The 12,286-nt window shown below is 54.9% G+C and overlaps 1 protein-coding gene across 1 annotated transcript in view; it reads left to right on the top strand.

Annotated features, from left to right (window-relative positions):
• Window positions 1-8,384, top strand: part of TRMU (tRNA mitochondrial 2-thiouridylase) — a 29,168-nt gene extending 20,784 nt beyond the window's left edge. The window contains exons 5-11 of the mRNA XM_007955652.1: window positions 129-301; window positions 1,400-1,453; window positions 1,534-1,600; window positions 5,177-5,277; window positions 6,768-6,912; window positions 7,371-7,453; window positions 8,208-8,384. Of these exons, the coding sequence (XP_007953843.1) occupies window positions 129-301; window positions 1,400-1,453; window positions 1,534-1,600; window positions 5,177-5,277; window positions 6,768-6,912; window positions 7,371-7,453; window positions 8,208-8,384 (800 nt within the window). The remainder of the gene's footprint in view (window positions 1-128; window positions 302-1,399; window positions 1,454-1,533; window positions 1,601-5,176; window positions 5,278-6,767; window positions 6,913-7,370; window positions 7,454-8,207) is intronic.
• Window positions 8,385-12,286: the final 3,902 nt, after the last annotated feature.

Consider the following 12,286-nt stretch of genomic DNA (forward strand, 5'->3'; position numbering starts at 1 on the left):
GATCTGACTCGACGTTAGTTAGTGAGAGTGAGCGCATCACCCGTGGCTGATGAGGATTGAGTTTTCATTAAAGGCCAGATGTCACCTTGTTTATTCCACCAACATCTTTTGTTCTTTGCTCTTGGCAGCGGTAAGACTCCTGCAGGCAGCTGACAGCTATAAAGACCAGACCTTCTTTCTCAGCCAGGTTTCCCAGGATGCCCTGCGGAGAACCATCTTCCCTCTGGGGGGATTAACCAAAGAGTTTGTAAAGAAAATTGCTGCTGAGAACGGACTTCATCACGTGCTTCAGAGGAAGGAGGTGTGAGTGGGCAGTGGGCCTTTGACCGTTTCTGGGTTTGCATGGCACAGGGAAGAGCGGGCCATGCCTTATCAGCAAATTGTTGTTCCCGTGGAAGGCACCCACCCACCTATCCATCCATCTCCCTCTACCCCACTACTTCCCCACCTCCTTCTCTATCTATCCACCCACCTAACCCCTCACCCATCAGTCCACCCACCCACCTACCCACCCATCCATCTGTCCATCTATCCACCCACCCAACTCCTGTCAACCCCTGTATGTCCCCCCCAACTCATCCATCCCTCTACCCACCTAACCCCTCACCTGTCAGTTCACCCACCCACCCATCTACCCAGCCACCCACCCAACTCCTATTTACCTTCCTCTCTCCCCACCCACTCATTCATCCATCTACCCCCACTAATCCCTCACCTACCAGTCCACCCATCCACCCACCCACCTACCATTTCTACTATTCAGTTTCTGGGTATTGTTGGGTGGTAGGAGCTGAGGGAGCTCTAGGGCTATATGGCACAGGCCCCTGCCCCACAGAACCCCCCTCCCAGAGGGAGACACAGCAGATAATTGGGGTGAAGCGTCTGGCGGTACAGCAGTGGGGGGAGTCTTCTGCAGCTCTGTCTTCCTGTGCTGAGAACAGCTCCAGGGCCAGGGGTCTCCCTCCCAAGCCTCCCGCTGCAGCTTTGAGCCCTGGCCCCCCAGCCTCCTTCCTGGGCCTTTTCCAGCCCTGCCTCACACTCTGGGCCGGGGGCCTGGAGGCTCGACAGACTGGATTTTCTCTCTGCTGCTGGGGTTTGCTGCACTCCTTGCCCAAGGTCGTTTCCTGGGGCAGCAAGTCTGGCATCCGCCATTGGGCCGGGACTGCCGGGCATGGGAATGAAGCAATGTCACTTCCTCGGTGATAGGACCCAAGTCTTGGGACCTCCATAAACACTGGGAGGGCTAAGACGTGCTGCGGGGGACAGCCAGGCCCTTTGCCAGAAGGGGGTGGCTGGTCCAGGGGGCACTGCTCAGGGTTTCAGAATGGAGCCCAAGCCCCACCTGGCAGAGGCTGCCTCCCACCATCATCTCTGCTCACCCTGCCCCCTGTCATTTCAGAGCATGGGCATCTGCTTCGTGGGTAAAAGAAACTTTGAGAAGTTCATTCTTCAGGTGGGTGTTGTTGGATGTAGAGCACAGAGCCGTTGCCCCAGCCTGGGCCAGCCTCTTCAGTAACACGATTTACTTTCCAGTATCTGCAGCCTCGGCCTGGGAACTTCATTTCCATAGAAGACAGCAAGGTGCTGGGAGCACACCAAGGTGAGAGGCCACCCGGCCGCTGTCCCTCTGACTCCTGAGCGGGGGTGGGCCTCGGCACCGGGACGTTAGGATGCCTAGGCCCCTGTCAGCCAGTGGGGCGTGGGGCTGGGCTGTGGAGGCAGACATCTGGGACACAGGGCGTTTAGTCCAGGCTCTGACTGGAGAGTTAGTGTGTCAAGATGTGGGCGCCTTTCTTTTTTGTAAATGTATTTTTATGCAAATAGATTCCCATTTAACAATTTCCTGCATGTTTTTCAGTGACATTGGCTACATTTTGCAGTGTGTCAGCATTTGCATTTCCATTCTGGTGGCTCTGTTTCTGTTAATCTAGTTTCCCCGGCCCCTTGCTTTCTCATCTGTGCTGTATAGTGGATGTCAACCGTTTGGGCTCATGCAGGTGATCTGTGATAGGAGCCCATCACTCGTGGGTGGGTCTGTAATGTATGAGTCAGTCTGTTATTCAGCTAAAAGATGACTTCAAAGAATAAATACTCAGGCTTCTCAGTTTAAAGAGTATCTCAGGGCAGTAGCCTTAGGGAGTCCTCTAGTTCAACCAGACCAATAAGTCTGCACTTTCTAAGAATTCGAGTTCTGTTCCATGTTTTTCTGCCACTCTGTCAGGGTCTGTCTGTTGTCCTAATCAAAATGGCCAGTAGTGGTGGCCAGGCACCTTCTAGTCCCTCTGATCTCAGGGTGGCTGAGGTCGTGGATCCATAGATTGTTTGTTCTGTAGGCTACTTTCTTTCTGAGTCCATCTTTTCCACTTTTCTCTTCTTCTTGGGCCAAGTAGAGACCAATAGCTGGATCTTAGGTGGCTGCTTGCAAGCTTTTCAGAGCCAGACCTACTCGCTGCATGTGGCTGTTAGGTGCTGTCAAGTCAGCAGCTGGAGAAGGCAAAGTCTGTTAATGGAGAAATGTGCAAACAACTGGGGTTGGAAATTCGAAGGGAAGAGCATACTCAGCTTTTCTCAAGCAGAAAGAACCGAAGGAACAAATTCAAGCCTCGAGTTGCCCTGTTGAAGGATTCTACAGGCAAAATGTTGAATGATGCAGGAAACGGCCAAAGAAGTTGGAAGAAGTACAGAGTCACTGCACCAAAAAGGACTGGTTGACATTCAGCCATTTCAGGAGGCGGCATATGATCAAGAACCAATGGTGTTGAAGGAAGAAGTCCAAGCTGCACTGAAGGAATTGATGAAAAATAAGGCTTCAGGAACTGACAGACTAACCAACTGAGATGTTTCAAACGGACAGAGGTGCTTACTTGTCTATGCTAAGAAATTTGGAAGATAGCTACCTAGCCAGCTGACCAGAAGTGATCTGTATTTGTGCCCATTCCAAAGAAAGGTGACCAACACAATGTGGAAATTAACAAACAGTATCATAAGTATCACATGCAAGTAAAATCTTGCTGAACGTAATTCAAAAACGGTTGCAGCAGTATATTGACAGGGAGCTTCCAGGAATGCAAGCTGGATTCAGAAGAGGACATGGAACGGGGGATATCACTGCTAATGCCAGATGGATCTTGGCTGAAAGCAAAGAATACCAGAAAGATGTTTCTCTGTGTTTTATTAACTGTGTGAAGACATTTGACTGTGTGGATCATAACAAATTATGGATACCATTGTGAAGAATGGGAATTCCAGAACACTTCGTTGTGTTCGTGTGGAATCTACATAGTCCGTGGGGCAGTCATTTGAACAGAACAAGGGGGTACTGCATTGCATGGTTTCAGATCAGGTAAGGTGTGTGTCGGTTGTATCCTTTCCCCACACTTACTCAGTCTGTGTGCTGAGCAAATAATCTGAGAAGCTGGGCTGTCCGAAGAAGAACACAGCATTGGGATTGAAGGAAGACTTAATAACAACATGTGATATGCAGATGATACAACCTTGCTTATTAAAAGTGAGGAGGACTTGAAGCACTTTCTGATGACATCAAAGACTACAGCCTTCAGTATGGATTATACCTCGACATAAAACAAAAATCCTCACAACTGGACCAATAGGCAACATCACGATAAATGGAGAGAAGAAGATCAAAGTTGTCAAGGATTTCATTTTACTTGGATCCACAGTCCACACCCACACAAACAGCAAAGAAATCAAACAATGTCTCGCACTGGGCACATTTGCTTCAAAAGACCTCTTTAAATTGTTGAGGAACAAAGATGTCCTTTTAAAGACTAAAGTGTCCCTGACCCAAGCCATGGCATTTTTAGGCACCTCATATGCCTTTGAATTGTGGTGTTGGTGGAGAATGCTGAATGGGCCTTGAACTGTTGGGAAGAATGAACAAGTCTGTCTTGGAAGAAGTTCCGTCGGGATGCTCCTTAGAAAGAGGATGTAAGACTTCCCCTCCTGTCCTCTTGTCATGTTGTCAGAAGGGACCAGTCCCTGGGGAGGTTGATCCTGCCTCGTAAAGCTGAGGATCAGTGAACGGGGAGGACCCCCAGCGAGTCGCAGTAACCCCGGGTCTGCAGTGATGAGCTCAAGCATGCCAGTGACTGGAGATGGCACGGGAGGGGCCGCGTTTCGTGTGTGCACGTGCGGTCGTTAGGCGTCAGAACCGACTTGACAGCACCTAACAGCAGCAATTACAGCGTAGGAGGAAAATGATAGAGACCTGCTTTGGCGGAAGGAGTTCTGTTGTCATCATAGTACGGCTTTCGTGATGAAAGCCCATGTGATCAGCGGTGTCAGGCGTCCCACACGTGGAGTTTCTCACCTGGCTTGGCCGCCGCCCAGTGGGAAAGCCGGCCGTGGGAGCTCCAGGGGTGGGCCTGGGGCCTCTCTGTGCGAGACGTGCAGAGGACAGACGTGAAACAGTCTCCGAGGTCTCCCTCCTGTCGGGAGCAGGCTAGTACAGACCACTAGTTGGATGTCAGGTGGCCCCTCAGAGGGCCTGGGGGTGCGGGGCAGCGCCCTGGCAGGTGTTTGGTTTGTTGCACATCCCTGACCGAGGAGGAGGTGGCCCTTGGCCAGGACTGCTGGATCTGCGCAGTCCCATCCCCAGGTGGTGGCTCGGTGACCCTGGTCTATGCCTGTGACCCTGTGTGTAGCTCTGTCTGCATCGGCATCTGAGCTCAGGGTGTGCTGACTGCTGCCAGGACCTCACTGCCGGGGCAGCACTGTCCCCGGGTGAGGGGACAGAAGGGACTTGTTTGGGGGCAATGATACCGAGAGCAGTTAGAAAGCTGCCCAGAGAAAAGGTGTGGGGGTGGCCAAGGCCACTTTATGCATCAGACGGCAGGCATACCTGCAAGTGTGGGTCCATTGGGACCCTCAGGACGGCCCAGCATTCTCAAGGATCTGCCCTGCTCTGTGGGCCAGGAGCCCTTGGCTGGAGCTTCTCATTCCTGGTGCCTGGTGTCTGACACAGGCCTGGCTGGGTGAGTGCCTTCTGGTCTGAGGTCCCCAGGAGGCCATCTCTGCCCGAGGGACCTGGCTCTGGGTGAGCACTGCCGCCCCGGGGCTGCCAGCTGGCTCCCTGGTGGTCCCTGTGCCCTCCCTGCTAGTCGAAGTGCGGGGTTAGGAACTGGCCTGAGGCTCACTGTGCACTGGGCCTCCACAGGCTGGTTCCTGTACACTCTAGGCCAGAGAGCCAGGATCGGCGGCCTGCGGGAGCCCTGGTACGTGGTGGAGAAGGACAGCACCAGGGGTGATGTTTTCGTGGTGGGTACCCAGGGGACGAGATCTGCACCCAGCAGAGCCACATGGGGGCAGAGCAGGGGCAGTGGGGCTGGGGTGGCAGGGCAGGAGCAGTACCTGGGGCAGGACCCAGGGTGGTGTGGAGGGGATGGCAGGGTGGGGCAGTACCTGGGGCAGCAGGGGTGCGGGAGGGCGGGAGCCTTCTTCCCAGGTCGTGGTGATACTGGGGGTTCTCTGAGCAGCACCCCGTCCTCCCCATTAGTGCTCCTCCTCCTCGGGGTCTGAGGCCAGCCCCTCTCAGGCCACTCTTGCCCCCAGGGCCTGGTGTGCTGACCCCCACCAGGTCGTGACCATAGGGGAGGCTGTCTTGAGCGCATTTGGGGAGCGCTCGTCCTATTGTCATGGCATCGGTCCTGTGAGCAGACACTGCTCTGAGCCCCCACGCCAGAGACCACGCTCCCTGGGGCCTGTGCTGCCCCACACTGGCCTGGGGCTTCTCAGCCAGGCAGGGCCCTACTCCCGGGACATCTGACAGGGTTTAGAGATGTTTGTGGCTGTCACCACTGAGAAGGATGACTTGGGGAGATGCTGCTGGCATCTAGTGAGTAGAGGCTGGGATGCTGCTAACAGGAGGCCCACAGCAGACCGACCGCCTGTTCTCAACAGCGCCAGCCGGGAAATGTGTGGCTGAGTGCCTCCTAGCACCCTGTCACGGTGGTGGGGGACCCTCTGTTCCATGCAGCCAGAAAGCGTGCAGGCCTCGGTGGCCAGCCTCAGCCCCCTCTGTAAGGAGCCATGCAGTGCAGGCCTGGGTCAGGTGCAGGGGCAGGAATGGGGCTCCAGTGTCTGGTTTGCTACGAGGGAACCAGAAGGACGGTCAGCCGACCTCGGTCCCTTTGGGCCGTCCTCCCTCCTCAGGCCCCGAGGCCCCTAGACTTGCTGCTGCTCTGCCGCTTCAGGAGAAAGGGCTTCAGGGACCCCTGGCCCCAAGCTTCAGAGTTACAGGGGCTGGAGAGTGAGTGGTGGGTAGGGACCTGGGGCCTCAACCGCCCTGAGCAGACCAGGCCAGCTGTGGCCTGTGAGCACAGCCTCCCGGCGCCTGCCTGAGGGGCTGGCGGCCACCTTCCCCTCCTTTCCTCTGGCCGACGGTGTTGGACGGGGTCCCGGGTCGGCCGCCGCCCCTGGCAGGCTGCAGGCGGAAGGCCTGTGAGACTCCCGGCTCCGCAGAGCGCCTGCAGGCTGGGCGCACGCTCACCTCCCTGCCGCCTCTTTTGTGTTGTCACCCTGGGCGAGCCACCGCCGCCCACCCCATTTCCTCGTCTACAGGGTGAGACTCAAGGGCCTGTGAGGTGGTGAGGGTGGCCACGTGTGCGCACTGACTGGCCTGTCCGTAGTGGCCCACGTCACCGTGCCTGCTGCTCGGCGTGATGGGGTGAACGAGGGCCGAGGTGGGTGTGGGTGCGGCCCTCCCTGGTCAGGCTCTGGGGCGTCATGCCTGCACGTCCGCCCCTCAGGCCCCCCACGTGGACCACCCCGCCTTGTACCGGGAGCTGCTTCGCACCAGCCGCGTGCACTGGATTGCTGAGGAGCCGCCTGCCGTCCTGGTCCGCGACAAGATGATGGAGTGCCACTTCCGGTTCCGCCACCAGATGGCGCTAGGTGACTGAGCCGCAGGGGCCCGGAGGCCACTCAGGCCCAAGCTTCCTGGGCTGAGCCAGGCTCCTGGGACAGTGGGGATTTGACCATGAGCAGGACAGTCCCTGGCTGTTCAGACAGTATGATGCAGTCCAGGCCCCTGCCCTCCCTGCCACGGGGAGGCCGGGGGGGCTGAGTAGCAGCTTGCTGCCCGGTGTCGGGGCAGCCGAGTCAGGGGGTGTCTGCTGTTGAGCCCTGGGTGGCTCTGGGTTGTGGGTGTGGGTGCAGCTGGGACGGGAGGCAGGGCCCTGTCAACGCCCAGAGGCCCTGGTGGCGCTCCCTGGCCCCTGACGTTGCCGACCCTTCCTGATGGAGGTGGTGCGCTGGAGTCCCTCTGAGCAGCAGTCTCCCCTGCCCCCATTAGTGCTCCTCCTTCCCGGGAGGCCTGAGGCCAGCCCCCCATCAGCCCTCTTCCCCTCTAGTGCCTTGTGTACTGACCCTCAACCAGGATGGCACCGTGTGGGTGACTGCAGTGAAGGCTGTGCGGGCGCTCGCTCCCGGGCAGGTGAGTGTGGCCCCAGAGGTGCAGGCTGTCCTGAGGGGTGAGCGTGGCACGCCCAGCTCTGTGGTGCCCCGGATGGAGGAGGTGGCACCCAGTGCAGGGCAAGAAGGCACCTGCCTGTGGCCGTGGGTGGGGGCCTGTGTGTGGCCGAGGTCTCTGAGCCGCCATCCTTCTGTGAGGAGGTGCCACAAAGCCGACCGGCCCCACTCATTTACAGGGAGGGAGATGGGGCTCAGAGGGTGTCCTTCCTGCTTTAGCGATGACAGTGATGTTGGCGCACGGGGAGAGCTGGCTGGGACCAGCCCGAGACCTCAGCTCTCTGGCCTGGCTCCTGCTCCCTCCCGGCCAGGCCTCAGGGCAGGGACAGAGTTGGGAGAGGTGGCTTGTGCTTGGCAGGTAGAGGAACGGGGTGCCCTGTGGGGCTGACTGCAGGAGCTCCAAGGAAGGGGACACCACTGAAGTGTGGGCTGAGGATGGTGTGAGGGGTGGGCACTGCAGGTGTACGACGGCAGCTGGTTGGGACTTGGGGGCCCTCAGGGAACCTCAGTGGAGGGGGGCTGAACCTCCCTGCCTCCCTCCAGCCCCATTGGCCAGGTGAGCCCGGGCTGCAGGCACAGCTGTGTGGCGAGGCCTTGTGGCTGTCCACTCGGTCCCTGGCCCCGACCTCCCTGTCCCTGGTGAACTGCTGGGGGTGCTGTGCCCCTCCCCTGGATGCCGGGCCCCGCCTGCGCTGACCTCGGGCCTCTCTGTCCTGCAGTTTGCTGTCTTCTACAAGGGGGACGAGTGCCTGGGCAGCGGAAAGATCCTGCGGCTCGGGCCGTCCGCCTACACTCTCCAGAGGGGCAAGGACAGATCACAAGTGGCCTCTGAGGGCTCTGGTGATGGCGTGGGCAGTGGTCCAGGCCCCACACCCCGACCCAGTGGTGCGCCCTGACCCAGTGCTGTGCCCCGACCCAGCGCCAGGCTGCCAGCTGCCTCTGCTGACCTTGAGGCGCCCTGGGGGAGCGAGCTGGGCTGGGCATGCCACACTTGGCAGCTGCTGCCCGACCCTCTGGAAGCCCAGCTGCATCAGCCATCCCTGGGCCCGGCCAGGCTGGCCAAGGTTCCAGAAAGTTTCTGGGGCCCAGGGGAGGCCCGGGTTGGCCAGCCCTGTCTTCTCCAAGGTGTAGCTCCAGCCAGAAGTCTTCACTGGTGAGGGGTCTGTTGCAATAGCCCCGTTCATAGGTTCTATTCACGCCTGTCCCACCTCACCCCGAGGTCTCCCACCCGCCAGCCTGTGGGCCACTGTGGGACAGGGTCAAATAAAATCATGTCTGGGATGTGGAGTCTGACAGACCCTTGGTGGGGCCGAGGCCTCCAGGGTGGGCCGTTTGGGGACTGTGGTCGCACTGATCTCCCGTCTGACTGAGAGGAAGGTGGGCAGGACAAGAGAACCATGAGGAACGCCCTCACCCAGATACGGAGCCCTGCACCCGCCCCTCCCTCACCTGGGCTGCCCAGATGCCTCTGAGGATGTGAAGGCCAGGAGGGAGGATGTGAAGGCCAGGGTCTGCCCCACGTGGACCTGCCGTCAGGAATGTGGGGGCGGCAAGGTCACACCTGGGTGTCGAGGGCTCACACCTGGCCTAGCCCCCCATCTGCAGCATCTGTGTCCAGAGGCCCACCCTGATCTGCAGTGCCCAGCACCAAGCAGGTGGTGGTTAGGTGCCGTCAAATCACCTCCAACTCCTGGTGACCCCGTGTGCAACACAACGAGTTGCTGTCCGGTCCTGCGCCAGCCTCACAGTCCCTGCTACACTGAGCCCGCCGTCGCAGCCGCTGTGTCGACCCGTTTTGCTGGGCCTCTCCCCCTTTTCCATTGGCCCATTACTTTCCTGGGCCTGGCTCCTCTGGGGCCTGGTCCCTGCTGATCCTCCAGGGACTGGTCCCTGCTGACAATGTGACCAAAGTAGGTGAGACGAAGTCTGACCATTCTCACCTCCAAGGAGCATTCCGGCTGCACTTCCTCCAGGGCAGTTTATTCCTTCTTCGGGCAGGCCATGGTACCTTCGGTATTCTTCACCAGCACCACAACTCAGAAGCAGCAACTCTTCTTCCCTGTTCCCTGTTAGTTACCCAGCTTTCATGTGCACGTGAGGCAGCTGAAAATACTATGGCTTGGGTCACGTGCTCTGTCTTCAGAGTGACGTCTCTGCTGCTAAACAATTTACAGAGGTCTCCTGCAGCACCTTTGCCCACTGCAGTACACTGTCTTACTGCGAGTCTGCTGCTTCCATGGGTGTTGATTGTAGATCCAAGTAAAATGAAATCTTTGACAACTTCAGTCTTTTCTCCATCTACCGTGATGCTGTTCATTGGTCCACTTGTGAGGATCTTCATTCTGTTTATGTTGTGGTGTAATCCATGCTGCAGACTGAAGTCTGTAATCTTCATCAGTAAGTGCTTCTTCATCCTCACTTTCAGCAAACAAAGTTGCATTCTCAGTATATCACAGGTTGTTAACGAGCCTTCTTTCAATCTTGATGTTGCATACTTCTTCATATAGTCCAGCTTCTCAGATTATTTGCTCAGCACACACATTGAATAAGTGTGGTGAAAGGACCCAACCCTGACATATGCCTTTCTTGATATTAAACCATGCCGTAACCCCTTGTTTTGTTTGAACAGACTCTTGGTCTGTGTACAGGTTCCTCATGAGAACAATAAAGTGTTCTGGAATTCCCATTCTTCTTGATGTTATCCATAATTTGTTATGATCCACACAGTTGAATGCCTTTTCATAGTCGATAAGACACAGATAAACATCTTTCTGGTATTCTTTGCTTTCAGTCAAGATCCATCAGATATCAGCAATGATATCCCTTGTTCCACGTCCTCTTCTGAATCCAGCTTGCATTTCTTGAAGTTCCCTATCAATATACTACTGCAACCATTTTTGAATTATCTTCAGTAAGATTTTACTTCCTTGTGATACTGATATTGTTCAATAATTTCCACATTCTGTGGGAGCACCTTTCTTTGGAATGGTGCGGATACAGTCTCTTCCAGTCAGTTGGCCAGGCAGCGTCTTCCATATTCTTGGCATAAATGAGTAAGTGCCTGCAGCACTGCACCCGTTTCTTGAAACATCTCAGTGGGTTTTCCGTCAACTCCCGGAGCCTTGTTCTTCGACAGTTCCTTCCGTGCAGCATTGACCTCTTCCTTCAGTACCGCTGGTTCTTGACCATATGCCACCTCCTGAAATGGATGAATGTTGACCAGTTCATTTTGGTGCAGTGACTGTGTATTCCTTCCATCTTCTTTTGATGTTTCCTGCATCATTCAATATTTTGTCCATAAAATCTTTCACTATTGCAACACAAAGCTTGAATTTTTCTTCAAATGCTTTCATTTCAGCTTGAGAAATGCTAAGCTTATTCTTCCCTTTTGGTTTTCTAACTCCAGGTCTTTGCACATTTCATTACAGTAATTGGCTTTGTCTGCTCAAGCTGCTCTTTGAAATCTTCTCTTCAGCTCTTTTATCTTGTCATTTCTTCCATTTGCTTTAGCTACTCTCCACTCAAGGGCAAGCTTCAGAGTCTCTTCTGACATCCATTTTGGTCTTTTTTTTTTTTCTTTCCCATCTTTTGCTTTCTTCACGGATGATGTTCTTGATGTCATCCCACAGTTCCTCTGGTTTTTCGTCATTGGTGTTCAGTGCATCAAATCTATTTAGATGGTCTCTGTATTCGGGAGGGATATAATCAAGGTCATATTTTGGCTGTCATGGACTTGTTTTCATTGTCTTCAACTTCAGCTTGAACTTGCATATGAGCATTGATGGTCTGTTCAGTCAGCTCCTGGCCTGGTTTTGGCTGAAGGTGTTGAGCTCTCCATCACCTCTTCCCAGCGATGCAGTCGCTCTGATTCCTGTGTACTCCATCTGGTGGCGTCCATGTGTGTAGCCGCCATTTGTGTTGTTGAAAAGTGGTATTTGCAGTGAATAAGTCATTGTTCTCACAAAACTTTATCATGAGATCCCCAAGGCCACATTTTCCTGCAATGAGTTCTTTGTTTCCAACTTGTGCGTTTCAGTCACCAGTGATAGTCAACGTATCTTGACTGCATGTTTGGTCAATTTCAGATACAGAAGTTGGAAAAATCTTCAATTTCTTCATCTTTGGCTTTAGAAGTTAGTGTGTAGAGTTGAACAGTAGTATTAACTGACCTTCCTTGTAGCCATATGGATATTGTCCTATCACTGACAGCATTGTAGTTCAGGACTGATCTTGAAACATCCTTTGTGACGATGAATGCCACACCATTCCTCTTCAATTTGTCATTCCCCACACAGTAGCATATTGTCTGATTCAGAATGGCCCAAACCAGTCTATTTCAGCTCACTAATGCCTAGAACATCGGTCTTTATGTGTTCCATTTCAGTTTTGACAACTTCCAGTTTTCCTAGATTTGTACTTTGTACATTCCACGTTCTGATTATCCACGGAAGTGTGCAGCTGTTTCTTGTCATTGCGAGTCATGCCCCATCAGCAAATGGAGGCCCTGAAAGCTTTCCTCCATCCACGTCGTTAAGGGCGACTCGACTCTGAGGAGTCCGCTCTTCCCTAGTTGTATTTTGCGTGTCCTCCGACCCGAGGGGCTCATCTTCCGGCACTGTATCGGACAGTTTCAGGCTCTTCATAAAGTTTCCCAGTAACATATCAAACAGTGTTTCACTGTTGTTCATGAGGGTTTCACTGCCACCTGTTTCAGAAGTGGGTGACCCGTCACCCTTCCCAGTCTGTATCAGTCTGAAAGCTCCCCTGAAGCCAGGCCGGAGCCTTTGGTCCTGGAGGG

This window comes from Orycteropus afer, unplaced genomic scaffold (assembly GCF_000298275.1).
Source record: "Orycteropus afer afer isolate SDZICR_OR568_19922 unplaced genomic scaffold, OryAfe1.0 scaffold00524, whole genome shotgun sequence".
NCBI classification, from domain to species: Eukaryota; Metazoa; Chordata; class Mammalia; order Tubulidentata; family Orycteropodidae; genus Orycteropus; species Orycteropus afer.